We start from the raw sequence: 18,428 nt of genomic DNA on the forward strand, positions 1-18,428 counted from the left end.
GGCTACTGTGGTAATTTTGGGAGTGAACAAGCTGACAGAAGACCTCTCTACCCTCTCCAACGTCCTTGTAACTCTGCCTTTCAAATAAATAAAATAATTTAAAAAAAAACTTTTAAAATAAATGTATCTTAAATGTACACGGGGTTGTTCAGGCCTTACTACTCACCACTCACTCAGGGACTCACCGAGAAATCTCCAACACTGCACAGATGTGCTATATTTTTTATCATTGTATCATATTTTACTGTACCCTTTCTATATGTAAATGTTAAGCTACACAAATATTGTGTTACAATTGCTTACATTAATCAGTTCTGTAACCCGCTGTACACCTTGGTAATCTTGGAGCAACTGGCTATAACATAGAGCCCAGCTGTGTATCATACTACACAAGTGCATGCAAGTATAGCCTACCACACTTGCACATTTCTAAAAATATGTCCTCACTGTTGAGTGTCGAACGACTGTGAAAAAAGTATCATATAGTCTTATTTTAATTTCAGGAAAAAACAACTGACTGCTTAAGCAACACTGATTACATTTTCTTGAATAGCATATAATTTACATGTGTATTTTTAAAAAAACAACAATGGCTTAGAAGATTGAGGAAGTAAAAAGTGCTGTTGCAAATTTCTTAGTTTATCTTTGGTGGTACCGTGGTCTTTCTGACAACATAAGAGCAACCAGTGAAAAGGAACTCATACAAAGATATCGCTGAAGAGTAATAGAGACACTGAAATAGGGTTAGTATCAAAAGCAGTGACGGCACCATCCCGGAAGTATTAAAGTAGGAAGGTCATGTCAGCAATTTCGGAAAGATATGGGTTTGGATCATTCCTCTTCCTGTCAAAACCTGTGATTTGGAGTCTATGATACGGCTTCCATGATCTGTCCATCTTCACAAGCCTGATTTTGCTCTTGATTCTTGTGACCACATTAGACGCTCAAGTTCATAAGTTTAATTTTCTTTGTCTCTCTCAAGCCTTTAAAACAATGTGAATACATACTACTATATTTTGCTCTGGCTTGGCATCGGTTTCTCTGTTTTATGTTTTCAATTAAATGCTATTTCTGCATTTGAGACATGTCTAAGTCAATTATGACAGAGAAATACAATACTAATTTTAAATCTATTCTCACACAAATACAAACAGTATGCAAACACGTGGAAATGGAAAATTCTACAACTCCATCCCACATTCTCCTACTCAAACTTTTCCCCCAGTGGAGCAGTACCAAGTCCTCTTCTGGGCTTAATCAGAGTTACTTCTCTCCAGTTCTGAGTCTTTAAAAGGTCAGAGGACATTAAGGTTCTCCCACTTCCTGCTAGGGTTTTGTTCGTCCTACTTGAATCCCACTATTATGAACGAAGTATTTGTGCCTACCGAGAAAAACCAACAGTGCGCATTTTCCTCTCAACGTCAGAAAACACCAGCAACCTTGCCTTTCACTCCCCTTTTCCTGGCGTCGCTCCCACCCTCCCTCACTCCCGCATCGAATTGGCCTCCCCCGATCCTGTGGAAAAGAAAACAAAACGCCTGGGCCCCTTGCCCAGTGTTTCCAGCCAGCACTTCATCGCCAAGGCCAACTTTCCAAGCCAAGGGTCTGGGGTGGGAGCAAAGGCAAAGTAAAAGGCTGTTGCGTAAGAGCGCTTTCTGGTCCCTCCAAGGCCCACGGCGCGGTTAGCAGAGCTCTGCTGGGTTCTAGAACCTCCCCCCCCCACCCCCACCCCGGTGGCTGCAGGCGAGGGTGGGCTGGCCCTTATCTTTCTCTTCCACCTGGCGTTAGCTGCGACTTGTTTTCCTCTGCACTTCCTTCCCGAGATTTCGCTTTCAGCCGCCCCACCCCTTCCAGGACCCCGCACTCTCAGGCAGCCGCTGTCCCAGCGCCGCCGGGTACCGGGTTCCGAGTCCGGAGCAGCCGGGCGCTACGCGGGGGAGTGTGCAGGCGAGCCAGGGCCGCGCCCCTGCGCCCCGCGCCTCGCCCGCCCCTCCGCGCGCACACTCTGGTTTTAATTTGGAAAATCCTCCTCTTCCGTCCGCCTTCCCCGCTTTCTCATCTCTCCCTTTCCTCCGCGGATAACACTGGGACTCCGCGTCTGGCGTAGCTGGTGCGCATCGGGAGGGCGGTGAGTGTGGCGGGCCAGGTGGCCGAGACCTCGGCGTGGTGGTCGCGGGGAGCGCGGGCGGCACCGCAGCGTCCTGGGCGCGCAGTCCCAGGCCGGCTCCGCACGGCCGGGCATCCTCAGGTGGTTGTGGAAGTTACAGGGCGGCCGACGGAGGGATCGTGGCGCGTTTGCTGGCAGTGAGCGGTTTCCAGCCCTGGGCTGGTGGTGGCCCGCCCTGGAGGTGAAGGTGGCGGTAGAGGCCCTGGTGCAGGCTGTCCGCGGGCGAGGCTCCCCCAGCCTGAGGTGACGGGCGCTCTGGCGCAGGCGGGAGCCCTTCGCCCCGCTGCCCTGGCTGCCCACGCGTTTCTGTCTCGTGGGTCTCGTCCCGCCTGACTGGCTCCCCTTGGCGCCTCTCACTGCGTTGGGCCCGGCCACACTCGCAGGTAAAAACGGGTTACAACTTCTGCACAGATTTGGCCAGGTGGGGGTCCATCTGAGCAAACAGGGAAACGTAATTTATTTGTAAGGGGAGGAGGAGCACGTGTCCTGTTTATAAAAAAATAAAACGTATTTCAAGACATCTTCTTTTATTTTATGGCCTGTTTATCGTCTTTTAAGATCTGCAATTTAGTTATTTTAAATTTTATGTTAGCTATTTAAAAGTGGAGCCACCAAAATTAGTGGTGATTAAGGTATTATACAGTAAAGGTGGTTAATGAACTTTTTAAAGAGCTGTTGATTGTCTTATATTCATGCTACTATAATAGAGATGGGTAGATATAGATAGATGATAGATAACCTCCATTTAGCTGTCTGCTCTCAGGGTTAGGCATGACGCTCAAGCATCCTTCCATGCTCCTTAAAAGATAAGGAGGCTTAGCATCAGTCTGTAACTTTATTGTGAATTGTTACCGGCCAGTAACATCATGCGGAAGAACACATTCAGATGGGAAAAGAAGACAAAGATTATCTGTCTGTTTACCAATAATGAGTTGTCCCCCAGGACACAACCACAAAGCTCACAGAAAGGAGAGTTTAGCAAAGTTTCCAGTTGCGTTTTACTTAATTTATAGAAGTCAATCAATTGGTGTCCTGTACATAAACTAAAAAAATACAGTAAAACAAAATGAACTTCAAATTGGCAGGAAAATGCAAAATTGTAAAAATCCATTTTTAAAACAATGTAAAAATGTAATAAATGTAAATATTTTAAATGTATACATATATGAATCCAATAAAATGCATGGCATTAATCTAGGTAAATATAAAATCACATATAAATTAAATAGAATCCTAACTGAATATCCAGTTAAATATCCAGATAAATATCAATTAAAATGTGTGTGCATTTATGTGTGTGTGTATATGGAAACTTCACTATGTCATAAAACATACTTTAAAGCTATAATGATTAAGACAATGGAAGAGATGACTACTAAACACATTAATCAAACTGAAGAGCCCGTTTAAGAGTAAAAGAAAAACTCAACTTGATAGACACTCAAAATATGATCATGGAGGAGAAATTAATTGATCTTTCTTGTACAGCCAGATATTTATTTGGAAAACTAATAACAAATATGGAATTCATTACTCTCAGTGCACATATGTAGTATGGATGGCCCACTTATACTAATTATATATATGAAAACTAAAAATAGGGCCTGGCGCTGTGGCTCACTTGGCTAATCCTCCGCCTGTGGCGCCAGCATCCCATATGGGCACGGGTTCTGGTCCCAGTTGCTCCTCTTCCAGTCCAGCTCTCTGCTGTGGCCCGGGAGGGCAGTGGAGGATGGCCCAAGTGCTTGGGCCCTGCATCCGCATGGGAGACCAAGAGGAAGCACCTGGCTCCTGGCTTAGGATCTGCGCAGCGGCAGCTGTAGCGGCCATTTGTGGGGTGAACCAACGGAAGAAAGACCTTTCTCTCTCTCTCACTGTAACTCTACCTGTCAAATAAATAAATAAAAAGAAAAAGAAAAAAAAACTAAAAGTAAAAACCTGAATGTATATTTGTGCGCATGAAATGTGAGAAAAGCATTTCTAAGCATATACAGAAACCTGGAGAGGGCTGACATTGTAATCAGCAGGTGAGGCCACTGCTCACTACGGCATCCCGTATTGCCAGTTGGAAACCTGGGTCCTCCACTTGGGAGCCAGCTTCCTGCTAGTGGGCTTGGGAAAGCAGCAGAAAAGGTACCGAGTCCTTGGGTGCCTGCCACCAATATGAGACGAGGATGGAGTTCCTGGCTCCAGGCTTCAGCCTGCTGCAAAACTTGCTGTTGCAGCCTTTTGGGTAGTGAACCAGTGGCTGGCACATCGCTCTGTTTCTCCTCTGTCTTCTCCTCTATCTGCTGCTCTGCCTTTCAAATAATTAAATAAATCTTAAAAAAATAAAAACCCATGTAGGGACATGATTTTTATGAATATTTGCATGCCAAAATAGATACAAAACAAAAGAATATTGCTAATAGAAAAAGATAATTTGGATAATATGCCGAGAACTCTGAATGACCTTTAAAATCAGCAAACTCATTGAGGATAGTCCATCAAAGCAAAAAAATGCAAATTATAATCATAATGAAGAGCTTCAGCCAAACTAATTATCTAAACAATGCAGTTAAAGAGAGAAATTTTTGCATGCTTTACTAATTTTGAAACTGTGATACTACTCAGTGTTGATAATTCGATGAAGGAAATGTACTTTTACAAACTTGTTGGAAATCGGAATTGATACAACTTTTCTTAACAGCTATTGAAATTTTCAAATGATCATTTCTTATTGGAATTTACCCCACAAGACGTAACACCAAATTGACAAATAAAAATCTGTGTCAGAGATGTCTATTGTAGTACAGTGTGTAATCTAGAAAATATGCACACAATTTTACAACCAGCTAATGAGATTTAGTTATATAATTTATAGTGCATTTAGAGGGGAATAATATATTGTTAAAGACATGAAGAGGTTGAAAGAGTGCAACATGGATACAACATGTATTGTAAATTAAATAGGAATGAAAACAAGTTCATACAGTACGCATGTATACATCTACATATGTACCAAGGCATAATGTTATTATAAATAATAATTTGGTATATAGACTGAATTCCTGATTCCATATTTCTATAATACTATAGATTACTAATAATTAATACTATAGAATACTAATAATAATGTATATTTACAAGGAAAAAGTGGTTTCACTATAATAAGAAAAATAAAGTTCCTGATAAAGCTTGTGATTAGTAATTTGTACAGAATTTTCATCCTGGATAGATGAATTGTAATTCCTATGAAAGAAATATTTTATCTTCCATAATGCATTCCATAGTGTTGTCGTTTTTTTCTTTCTCTTTGAATGTCCTCTTTTGATTTCTTTGGAAAATCCCTTACTTTTCCTCCTTCCTTTATATTGATGGTTATGATGTTCATCGTAGGTACAGAAGTGAAAAATTTTACGGGGAAGATTTCATAACCCGTTAATTTTCTTTATAAGCAGAAAATATGGGAATGTTCATACGCATATTTCACAAGCATTGTACTAAACTTCACCTTTGCAGCATGTACATATGTAGGTACATATGCTTTCCTTTAAAAAGGAAGATATGGAAAATAGATTATAAAAATGTTTAATTGCATGGCAAAAACACAGGGCAAGCGGCAGATTTTATGTTTTTGTATTCAGTTTTATTTGTTTGAAAGGCAGAGCAACTGGGGGAAAGAGACAAAGAGAAAGAGCTTCCACACACCAGTTCACTTCCCAAATGCCCACGAGAGCTGGGGCTGAGCCGGGTTGAAGCCAGAAGCCAGGAATTTCATATGGGTCTCTCACATGTGTGACAGGGACTGGAGCCATCACCTACAGCCTCCAAGACATATTATTAGGAAGCTGGACAGGAAGCAGAGGCAGAGGTGGCCTGGATTCCAAGCACTCCAATGGGATGTGAACATCCCAGGCTGGAATTTGACCATCTGAGCCACAGAACCACACCTAATGGCACATTTTAAAAAATGAATATTCACCTAAGGTTTTAATAAGTCATCATATGAAGAATACACACACACACACACACACACACACACACAGAGAGGAAGAGAATGAACATTTAGCCTAGCAGTTCAAATGCCTATGTCCCACATCCGATTTCTTTGATTTGGTTACTGGCTCTGGCTCCTAACTCTCTCCAATGCAGACCCTGGGAGAGAGCAGTGATGGCTAAAGTAATTGGGTTCTTGCCACTGGTGTGGAAGACCAGGATTACATTCTTGGCTCTTGGCTCTGGACCTGGCCATTATGTAGGCATTTGGTGGATGAACCAATGGATGGGATTTCTCTCTCGTGCGCGCTCTCTCTCCTCTCTCTCTTCTTTCTGTCTCTTCCTATCAAATAAACAAGTAAAAACCCACAACCAGAGAAATGGACAAATGACAAATAGGCAGGTCACAAAAATGAGATACAAATGACCTCTTAAAATTTTTATTTATTAGAGAGATGGAGAAACAGTTCTTACCTGCTGATTCACTTCCCAGATGCTCAAAGTGACTGAGGCTGGGCCTGGGCCAAAGCTAGGAGCTGGGAATCAATCCAGGTCTCTCAGAAAGGTGAAAATAATGCAATTACTTGGGTAACCACAGATATCTCCCAGTTTCTGCTTTAGCCGGAAGATAGAGTCCGGATCCAGAGCTGGTTATCAATGATGTAGGAATTGGCATCTTAACTACTAGGCTAAACATCTGACCCAGAAAAGAATTTTTAAACAGATAATAAAATCTGCTAAACTTCCTCATGATAAGATACAGAAAAAAATAAAACATTTTTTGACCTATTGGATTGAAAATGACAAAAAATTTGGCACAATACTATATTAGAAATTAATTTGTTTGGTATATGAATTGATGCAAATATTTAGGAGTATAATTTGACATTATCTGTCAAAAATCCCACAAAATACTGATCACCAGTTGTGCTTCCAGAAATTTAATGCATAGGTACACAAAAATATGTTTTTTGCATCACTGTTGCTTATAATGGCATAAATTTGGAGAAATAATTTAAAATTTCATTACTAAGCAAATACATTATAGTATAGTCATTAAAAAGGATAAGGTTTTATGAACTTAAATGTACTTAATAATACTTGTGAGAAAGGGAATATGCAGAAAAGTATAAAGAAGACCTATTTGTTTTAAAAGCTGTATGTATTAGTTTGTGTATGCTTAGAAATTCTCTTGTGGGAGGAAGAGTTGAAAATGAGGTTAAGGTAGGAATGATCTTTTTATGATGTAAATGTGTATATTGCTTGAATGAATTATTATTTGTAGATAACGCTTATTATTTTAAAGTGTATCTTAAATGTAAAGTTTCTTACCAATGATTTGATTATAAGCCACATGACATCCTGTTCTATAATTTTTATTGCTAAAAAATGGGCCAGAAAATGACACAATAAGGCATTATTTCATAATCTTCCAAAGCATTGGTGTGGTAATATGTTCCTTAAACGTGTTACATAAACATCATGAGACTGTTGTTCTTCAGATAGCTTTTGTACTCCAAGTAACAAAAATATTTCCCACTTGAAAGTGTGGGAAATACCCCCACCTGTCCACTCAAAGGATGGACTCAGCCCCTGGAATCAAAGCGAAGCAAAACTTTATTAATTATCTTGCAAGATATGTTGCAAGTTCTCTTAGTTTTTTTTTTTATTCCATTCTTTCTTTTTTTTTCTTTATTCTTTTTTTTTTTTTTTTTTTTTTTGATCTGGCTAAACTGGAGAGGGAGGAGGAAGATGGGGGAGGAGTGAGCGGGAGTACAGGTATAGTGGGAACAATTACTATGTTCCTAATGTTGTATTTATGAGATACATACAAATAAAAATGATTTGTTGTGGCTAAAGCAACTGCAAGATTGGTGCAGTTAAAGCATGCAAGTTTATTCCCTAGCATGTAGGTCTCTCCCCCAGTTCCTTACTGGCCAAGTACTGTGGGGTTACAATCTTCCCAAATGTCACAAAAGTTTTATTAATCTCCATCAATTTTAGTTTTGTTATATTAGATACCCCTAACATTCTTTTTGCTCAACAGCTTGTTTGCTTTGGGACTTCCCAGGTGCATTTCCTTTGCAATTTGTAACCTAGCTGTTATGCTAGCAAGCTACTTGTAACTTTCCACACATTTGCAAGCTGTTATAGGAGCTAGTTGTTAGTAATTTTCTACTCACAGCTGAACACCTTACTTTGAAAATGAACCAAATGCCTTTATTCCTCATGGAAGCTAAAATGGAGAAACCTGATAACTCTGTTAAGCAGTTGGAAATAGTTTTTTTGATTAAAGTTATCTATTGACTGTGCTTATCAGTTTGCTTCCATTTAATTTCATCTTTTATTTAAAAAATCAAATCAAATAGCCAACCTTCAAAATCTTTAACATTTGTCAAAAAGAAGGAAATATTCCATTGTACACATCTTTGCAACAATTCATAATATGAATAAAATATCAATATATTCATATGGGCTATGAAAGTAACACTTCAGGGAACAGGAATTTAGCCTCACAGTCAAGAATACTTGTATCCAGTACCAGATACCTGTATTGACTTCCTGGCAATGGCTCCAGACTTCAATTTCCTGCCAACAGACTGTGGGAGGCAGCAGTGATAGCCAGAGTAATTAGATTCCTGCCACCCATGTGGAAGATCTGGCCTGCATTTCCAGCTCCCAGCTTCAGCCTTGCCCTGGTCCCAGCCTTTGTAGGTATTTGGGAAGATAACCAACAAATGGAAACTATCAATCTTTCTATCTGTGTCTCATGGCCTCTCAAGTAAATAAACTAAAAAATTTTGAAACACTGTAACTTTAATGGATTTTTCCAACGTTTTCAGAGTTGTTCATAATGAGAGTTAATTGCTGTTTCCTCTTTGCAAGTTTCTTATGGAATTTGTTTTATGCAGAGGTACAGATAACTGCGCATTACGTGTATCTATATCTAATGAAACATTTTGTTTAAGTGACATTTCTGACATACTTTATACCAACAGACCTAAGTGTGACTTGTTAACACAAGTCTCTGTAATTGCTTTTTGAGTTGGATTGCTGTTCTGTTCCATGAGACAGCAACTTGTTAAGCTTCCGTAACATAAAACAGAAATGTCTGAATCCTTCACTGCCATTGGACTTTAATTCATTTATGTTGAGCCGACTCAACTGTCTTGTTACCTGGAAACCAAGAAACCCATAAAACTAATCAGCACAATATACCACAGTAGCCAAGAATTCGGATTAAAAGTTCTAAAGACAATTGTATTTGGAAGGATATGCATAGACCTTTCATATTTAAAGAATTTTGAAGTCTTTTTAGTTCCAAGTTCACTACATAAGTCAATTTTCCTTATTTTTATTTTTAAACCTCAGATTACAAGATTTATTATATATTTTTATAGAAAATTTAAAGAGGAAATATTTATATTTTATTTCTTTTAGAGTTTTCATACTTTGAAAAACTTAACTGTCATAATTATCCAGATTATATTACATATTTTGTAATTTTTATAAATATTTGTTGCAGGATTTTTAGAGGAATATGATTTTTTATAAAGATTTTGTTTATTTATTTGAGAGGCGGAGTTACGGACAGTGAGATAGAGAGACAGAGAGAAAGGTCTTCCTTCCATTGGTTCAGTCTCCAAATGGCTGCAACGGCCGGAGCTGTGCTGATCTGAAGCCAGGAGCCAGGTGCTTCTCCTGGTCTCCCATGTGGGTGCAGGAGCCCAAGCACGTGGACCATCCTCCACTGCCCTCCCGGGCCACAGCAGAGAGCTGGACTGGAAGAGGAACAAACAGGACTAGAACCGGCACCCATATGGGATGCTGGCGCCACAGGCAGAGGATTAACCTAGAGCACCACGGCACCGGCCCCAGGAATATGATTATCATGTTTCACTATGATGTATTTACTAAAACATTATGCTAGATTTTTGTGTAGTTTACAATTACTACTAGTTCTGTCCTGTGTTTCAGTAAGAATGAGAAGGTATCACTTAAACCAAAAATTTTATACTATGTTTTGGGTTTTTTTTTGCATTTGTTTAGAGGAAATTTACTTTTGTTCACAAAAGAGGCTTTTTTAAGATTTATTTTACTTATTTAAAAGCCAGAGTGACAGAGACAGGAACAGAGAAAAAGAGATCTTCCTTCTGCTGGTTCACTCCTCAGATAGCTGCTGGACCAGGCCAAAACCAGGATCCTGAAACTCCATCTGGGTTTCCCACATTGGCAACAGAGGCCCAAGTAGTTGCGCTTTTCCAGATGCATTAACAGGGAGCTAGATCGGAACCAAAGCAGCCTGGACTTGCTTTAACTGGCACTGTGATATGGGGTGCAGGTGTTGCAGTCTTAACCTGTGGTGCCACAATGCTGACCCCAGAGGAGATTTTAGAATGAATTTAAGTAAGTACTTATTGCTAAAGTTTTTTGCATATTAATTTTGTGTTCTGCCTATTGATGAATTTTCTTTTAAATTAATTATTTTATTTGAGGGCCAGCAAGAAAGAAAAACATCTCCCAGTGGCTGCTTCATTCCCTAAATGCTTGTAACAGCCAGGGCTGTGTCATACCAAATTCAGAAGCTGGGATGTCAGTTTGGATCTCTCACATGGGTGGAAGGGACTCAAGTACTTGGACCATCATGCGCCTCCTCCAAGATTGTACATCAGAAAGCAGAAAGCAGGAGCAGAGTCAGGACTTGAACCCAGGCACTCCTATGTGGGGCATAGACAGGCACTCCAATATGGGGCATAACTACTATGCAAAATGCCTGCCATTAATTTAAATAGTTTTTAGTGGATTCCTTAGAAACTTCTATACACAAGAAATGTCACACCTCTTCATTGCTGTTCTGTATGTCACATTTCTTTTTTTCTAATGTCATTCTGCTAGAATTTCAGTATAATACTGGCTAGAAGTGGGACCGTGAATACTCTTGTCTGTCTTTTTGTCTGAGAAGTCTGTGGTCAGCCTTTCTCCCTTCGGTAAGATGTTAGTGTAGCATGCTTTGTAGGTGCCTTTATTAGATTAAGAAATTTGCATTTCTAGACTTCTGAGTGTTGCTTTTATTAAGAGAGTGCTCTGGATTCTGTCAGATGCTTTTTCTGCAATCCATTAATATGACATGTTGGTTTTGTCCTTTTTATTACTGTATTTTCATTGATTAAAGAATTGTATTACTAGTGATAAATTATGTATTATCCTTTTAATGTTTCTGGATTCGGTGTTCTAGTCTTTTGTTGAGACTTCTTTAATGGCATTAGTGTGGCTTTTCTTGTGATGTCTTTGATTTTTATATCAGAATCATAGTAACTTGATGAAATAAGTTGGTGTATATTACCTCCTATTTCTTAAAAGTAGGAAAGATTGATATTCATTTTATTAAAGATTTATTTATTGATTTGAAAGTTAGGGTAACACAGAAACAGAGAGAGGTGTTGTACCCACTGGTTCACTCCCCAAATGCTTGCAACAGCCAGGAATAAACCAGACCAAATCCAGGAGCCCAGAACTCAGTCTGCAAGTTTGGTGTGAGTGGAAGAGGCCTAAGTACTTGGGCCATCACCTGTTGCTTAGGGTGAGCATTAGAGGGAAGTTAGAATAGGAAGCTGTGGACAAAAGGCCCAAAGTACCCATGAATATGGGTAATGAAGGAAGGCCCAGGAGGAAAAGATGGACAGATGGCCCTGTTGAGCCTGGTTCAGCTCAGCTCAGCACCTCCTTCCTGAGACCAGGATGCTTCCTGTAGCTCAGGAATTTTTGCTCCAGACCTAACCTCATCTCTGTTCCTCCTTGTGCATGATAGCAGTGCCTAAAATCCCATGACTACACCCAACAGGGCCAGGAGGTAGGAAAGGTAACGTTTTGTTACTGCATTTTTCAATTCTGAAGTTTCGTTTGTTCATTTCTGTCTTTTATTTTTTTACTGATATTTTCAGTCTTTTCTCCTCCTCCCCTACTTCTTGGAGCATTTTTGAAATCACTGCTTTTAAATTTTTTTGCTGATAATTTCACTGTCATATTGGCATTGGCATCTTTTCATTTTATCTGCTTCTCCCCACCCATGTGTACAGATATTTCTGATTCTTTATGTACTATAATTTTGTGTTTTATCCTAAACATTTTAAATACTTTTTTTGAGATTTTGAGTCTGGTTTAAATACTATGGAGAAAATTGACTTGCTTTTTTTTTTTTTTTTTTGGCAGGCTGTTGACCCAGTTGGGTTCAAGCCAGCGTTCTGTATGATTTCAATGTCTGTTTCCTTTAAAAAGTCTTTGCTGTGATATTTGGTTCTCTGATACGTGTATACAGACCAGGGCCAGTCTGAAAGCAGGAGAGTGGTCTCCTTTTATTTCAGTTCTCAGCATCTTCATTTGGTTCAGATTCATACTTGCACCACTCAGAGATGCGTCCAGGAGTTCACAAACAATTTTATGGGGACCCTTTCCCAAGCTGCCCTCTCATGGTCTCCTTGCTATTTTCCAGTCTTCTAGGCTTCTCCTTTTTTGTTTTCCATCCAGCAAAATGAGGTTTTATTTGTCTGTTTCTGCTGTGTACTTCCCACAAATTCACTTGCATTCATAGCCCAGTCTCAGTAAGGCAGAGACAGAAAAGAAGTGGCAGTGGTTCACCCTATCCACTTGGGACCACAGCTCTTTGAAACAAGAGAAAGAGTCCCCTCCCTTTGTGTTTTCCACCACTGTGGGCATCCTCTGATATTTAGTACTTTATTCACAGTGGGATTGTTACGAGCTGAAACATAACGGGTGGAGAAAAGGGAGAGATACTGAGGAATTCTCCAGTTCTCTCTGAACTTTATAAAATCCTCCCCTTGTGCCCAAGCCAGAATGGGAGGGCTTCTTGGAGATATCCTTGCAGCTGATGCCTGCTAGTGTATTTAGGCTGCCTCAAAACAGTACCAGGCCAGGGATACCAAAGAAAAAAATGCAAAATTGATTCTGATTTGATTGTATTTTTTCTGGTCATCTTCCCCTATGCCCCTGCTACTATAATCAGAAATACACGTGCGTACACACATACACACACACACACCCCACACATACACATTATTATAACTGTTTAGCTTTTTTCCTAAGATTTATTTATTTGTTTATTTGAAAGGCAGAGTTACAGAGAGAAAGGGTGAGACAGAAGTCTTCCATCCACTGGTTCACCACTTAGGGCTGGGACAGACTGAAGCCAGGAGCTTCATCCAGATCTCCCATGTGGGTGGCGGGGGCCCAAGCACTTGGGCCATTTGTGTCCACTGCTTTCCCAGGCACATTAGCAGGGAGGTGGATGGAAAGTGGAACAGCGGGGATGTGAACCTGTGCCTATATGGAATATGTATCACAGGTGGTGGCTTAACCTGTTGTGTCACAATGCTGGTCCCCTTTGCCTGCTTTTTCAATAAACTAAGGAAACTACTGCAGTTTAGGCCTGACAGTAACTACTCAGAGTGCGCACAGACTGCCACTTTAAGGGCACAATTCCCAACAAGACTGCCCTCACCTCAGACACCAACCACATAGAAGTTCTCCAGGTCACTCACATTTCTAGAGAATTCAGGGATTCCTAGTACCCTCTCATATCTGATCATTTGCTAGAATGACTGACAGAGCTCATCAAAGTGCTCTACTTATGATTAAAGTTTTATTATAAACGATAAAAGTCAGGGTCCTTCAAATACAGAAAGGCATAGGGTGAAGTCTAAGAAGGTCCCGAACACCAAGCTTCCATGTCCTTTTGTGAAGTTAGGATGTGTGGCCCCCAGGAACATTGAAGGCCTCCTGAGCCTCAGTGTCCAGAACTTTCACTGGGTCTTCATTATGTAAGCATGGTTGCTTGAGTTATTGGTCACATGGCTGAATTTAGTCTCCAGCCCCCACCTCCCTGGAAATAGGACTCAGGCAAAATTGCTGAAAACATGGTGGGTCTTCCCGACAGGAACAGCCTACATCCTGAGTTATCCTAGCATCAGCTGAGATGAGGTCCAAGGCCCTGCCAGGGACAACAAAGATACTCCTATCATTCAGAGATTCTTAGGGCTTAGAAGATGTCTACCTGAATCCAGGACAAAGACTGGGAAAATGTTTTTTGTTATCCTACACTAAGATTCATGTACCAACAAAAATGGAGACAGAAGAAAATAATTGATATGAGATCATTAGCAAAAGCTGATAGATAATTCTTTTAAGTAAATCATATATTTTTTTCTTAGAACTATTAGCATACCAACCATACAAACTTATTTTCACCTAACTTGGATCATTGTGAAATATGAAATTGTTAAAATGTGGACATTTGAAAACTATCAACCTTTTTAATGTGTTAAAGAGTGTCATCATGGCTTTCAAGTAAATCAAATGCAATATTCTAATCACATATACATATACATATACATATAAATTTATACTTAAAAATTTTATGAAAATTTGAATTAAAAGGTAAGTTTGCTTTGATGCAAAATTTTTTTGATATCCATATGTGGTTTTTTCATACTATGCATTTTCCATGAAATCTTTGAAGATTCGTTGTATGCATAAATTTCACTTTTTTGCTCCAAGATAAATATGTTCCAATTGCATTTTCCACAAACTTTTTAAAGTACCCTCTTATTATCTCATTTGCATTTCATACAATGAAGTATACTTTTTTAAAATTTTAGGTAAGTTATACAAGTTTCATATATACAGATTTAGGAACATAGTCGAATACCCCATCCCTTCTGCCCTCATGCCTTCTCTTCCTCCCTCTCAGATTCTCATTCTCAATTTTTACAATGATCTACTTTCAGTATACTTAATCATTGGTACTATACTAGTATTAAATATTCAATATTTCCTAGTGTAGAATTATAAAAAACTTCAATATTTACTTAAGATGTATAATGAACATTATAATCTTCTAATTTTAGAAGAGTTCCTTACTATAATTTTAATTGTCTGCTCTGAGTCAATTAGAAGATAAATCTATTCATGTGATTAATATAATCAATGTCACTATCCTAAAATGAAAGCAAATCCTGTAGACAAGCTGTACTCTCACTCATTTGTCTTTCATTTAGCTGAAAACAGGAAGACGCCCTTCAGCACAGTGCTCATTTTTTCCTCACGGTTTTTTTCACTTTGAGACTCATTAGACATTGTTTATGAACCATATCTGTGAGAATCTTACTGGCAGTGGAAGGTAGATGCTAGTGGTGTCAGCTTAGAAGCCAGCATGCATTCCTGCACATGGATGAGCAGCAAGGCATGCAGAATGGCTCACTGGCAGACAGCCTTTGTTTATATTACCTTTTCATAGACATTCAGGTTTTGGATCGCTTCATCAGCTGGTGTTTTTTACCAGTGGAATAATAGTAATAATGTGAATTTATCAAGGATTTGCTATGCCCCAGGCACTCTTTAAGTGCTATCAAGATGTAATATTTCTGTGAAACTGATGCAACTGGCAGCACAACCATGATACACAGAATAACCTAAGAGCAGACAGACACTCAAGGTAACCCAGCTACTGGGGATAGATCTGGGATTCCAGAGTACTTCTCTTGTGCCTAAGAAGCAGAAGGAATTGTCTAAAAAGGGACTTGCTCTCTTTTCTATCTGCTCCCTGCTGAAGGCACTGGACACAGGCATGGCTAGAGTTTTGGACTACAGATAGGTGCCCAAGCCTTGAATCCAGAGATTCTCACATGGCCATAACTGTCCTTGCTTAATCCATGAAATGCCTAAGTGTGAAGACCTTACTTCCTTCTGGATTTTGTGATTGGATTAAAAATATCCCTGCTGTGGGGCTTTGAAACTTGCAGTTTGATGGGGCCCTGCTAGTGTGTCACCATTAACAAAAGTAAAATTGAAGAGGAAGCATAGAACACAGCTACACTCTTGGAGGTAGCAAGTGGTATCCATGACTGCTTTCCCTCTTTACTGCCTTCTAGTCTGCTTAGAGACCCCTGTGGGCATCCTGAGACTTGAAAATGCAGAGGTCTCTGTAATTAAGGGCCCCCTGGACCAGTCATTCTGGTCCATAGTCAAGACACAGCTCAGCTTTCTACTCTGATTTCTGTGTAATAGAAGGCAATTGTCACTTTCTTCAAGGACAACACTTTTTGCTATTGTGAAAAGACAGGGAAATCTGAACAGATGCCCTGAATATTAAGGAAGGATTAAGATAACAATGTTGCACCAGCTAGATGTTATCCTGCCTCACATAACATTTCCGCTAAAACTGTATTTTAAAATTTCACAATAAAGAGAAGAGAGAATATAGAATGGAAGGAAAAAAAAAAAAAACACTAGTGACTCAAAGGAGAAGGAAGGTAAAAGATTCCCGGAGCACCTGCAACTTGTGAGGCAAGGTGTAGTATGTTTTCCTTTACTGATTGTGATTTTTTCACTTGTTATTCAACTTGAGTCATACTTGGATTCTTAAATCCTGCCAGGCATCATTCAGAACTATTTTCCTTTACATTTCATCAGTTTCAAGCATGCTTAATCATAAGGATCAATTGGGACTGTGTTAAAGATTATCAGGCCTGGAATTCTATATTTTTTTCAGTTAAGTTTTATTTTAGAAATGAGAGATTTTTATTCATTATTTGACAGGTAGAGTTGTAGACTCTTCTCTATTCCTTAGTCCATCAGTCACTCCTACAGTGTCCGCTTCCAAACTGTGTCATACCTCTGGCCACTTGTCACCCTCCCATGTCTTAGCCAGCATCAACTCTCGCCTGAACTCCCGATGCCCTCGTCACGGCTCCGTGCTTCTACTCTTCGCCTCTTGAGATAACAGCATAAGTCAGGTCTGATCACTCCACTGATGAAAAGCGTCCTCCTCCAGATACTTTCCAGTTGTAATTGCAACAAATTCCAAACACATTGCCATGACCTTCAGCTGAGATCAGACCTCTGTCTTCCTCTCTTATCACATTTTCTTCACGCACCGTGGTCCAGTCACACCTGGCTTCTTTCTCATTCTCTTCCTTGAATATCCCAAGCTCATTACCATCTCTGCACCTTTCTACTTACCTTTATGTCTTTGTGATATTCTGTAATTTTAATGTAGTGCTTTCTTTCATTGTTCCAATAGATCAAAAGTCACTTTATGTACAGCATTTCGATCCATTCTTATAGAAAAAAGCTTTTGTTTTCTTCTTAACTATATCTAAATGTAACATAATTGTTGACTTTTTAAAAAAAACTCATCTAACTAGAATATAAACAAGTAGAGTAGGCAATAGAGTATGTATCTGGTTTATTTCCGTATTCTCAACATCTGTAACATTGCCTGGTACATAAGAGGTACTAAGTAAGTATTTGTTGAACTACTGAAAGCATATACAGAAATTTTAAAAAATCACACAGTATGTAATGTCTGTCACTAAGTAATGTGCATAATAGTAACTATATAACAGCATGTAATGTCCATCATTAATTAATGTGCATAATAGTAACTATATTGTGCATACGTATTTTTAAGCCACTAAATGTTTTCTTTTTAGGGTTAATTGGAATTCTTCAAAATGTCAGGTAAGTCTTTATGAATTAATTTGAATATGCTTATATATTTTAAAAATGTGAATTGTGTTAGTGATTTCCTTAAAAATGGAATTTCCTTTGCTTTGAAGTTTGTCATTTTCATTAGGAACTTACATGAGTGTGTGAATATATATGTATATGAATACATATGTACATTTACTCATAGAACATTTCTATCTATCTGTGTCCAAAAAGAATTTAAAGGAGACTTATATTGGCACAAATCTATGAAAAGCTCTCTAAGGTATGTAGGGTAAATTAGGAAAAGGCAGAGTATGTATGTGGAAGGAAGTCTGCAGAGAGCAGTGACAGTGATTAAAAGAAAGAGCCTGCGATGACACCAGGGCGTGATGGAGGAGAGCTGAAAGCAGGTGTTGAGTTTTCTAGTGATTTAAAGAGAAACACTACAATTATGCAGTTTGTGTTTTCTATTGGATAACAGTCAACCAGTTGGTTAGGAAACACAGAGCTTTTCCTTATAGTGTTGTCCAGAGAGGAATTTCTCTAATTTAACAAAAACACAAGGTGTAACATCCTAAAATGTAACTGTAATAATGAGCTTTTTGTTACTACAGTAAAGACCTGAGATGACGAAGGTACAGTTTATGTAACTGACATTTTTGGAGGCTGAAAGTATAAAAGGTTTTATACAGGCTTTGACCATGGTGCCGTGGCAGATGGTTGAGCTCCTGCAGAGGGAGGATCAGACGGTGAACCAGGAGGCAGGGAGTGGACAGGG

At 39.3% G+C, this 18,428-nt stretch overlaps 1 protein-coding gene across 4 annotated transcripts in view; it reads left to right on the forward strand.

The window, feature by feature from the left end:
- The first annotated feature begins 1,972 nt into the window (after positions 1 to 1,972).
- PLSCR4 (phospholipid scramblase 4) overlaps positions 1,973 to 18,428 on the forward strand; it is a 47,206-nt gene continuing 30,750 nt past the window's right edge. For 2 of the 4 annotated variants that reach the window (XM_008266288.4, XM_070073206.1), the window contains exons 1-2: positions 1,990 to 2,128; positions 17,653 to 17,680. In XM_008266288.4, the coding sequence (XP_008264510.1) occupies positions 17,674 to 17,680 (7 nt within the window). In that variant the 5' untranslated portion in view covers positions 1,990 to 2,128; positions 17,653 to 17,673. Of the gene's footprint in view, positions 2,129 to 2,412; positions 2,551 to 17,652; positions 17,681 to 18,428 lie in introns of those variants that run through there. The other 2 variants (XM_051818692.2, XM_002716599.5) reach the window with 2 other exon arrangements.

The sequence above is a fragment of the Oryctolagus cuniculus genome, chromosome 4 (genome assembly GCF_964237555.1).
Source record: "Oryctolagus cuniculus chromosome 4, mOryCun1.1, whole genome shotgun sequence".
NCBI lineage: Eukaryota > Metazoa > Chordata > Mammalia > Lagomorpha > Leporidae > Oryctolagus > Oryctolagus cuniculus.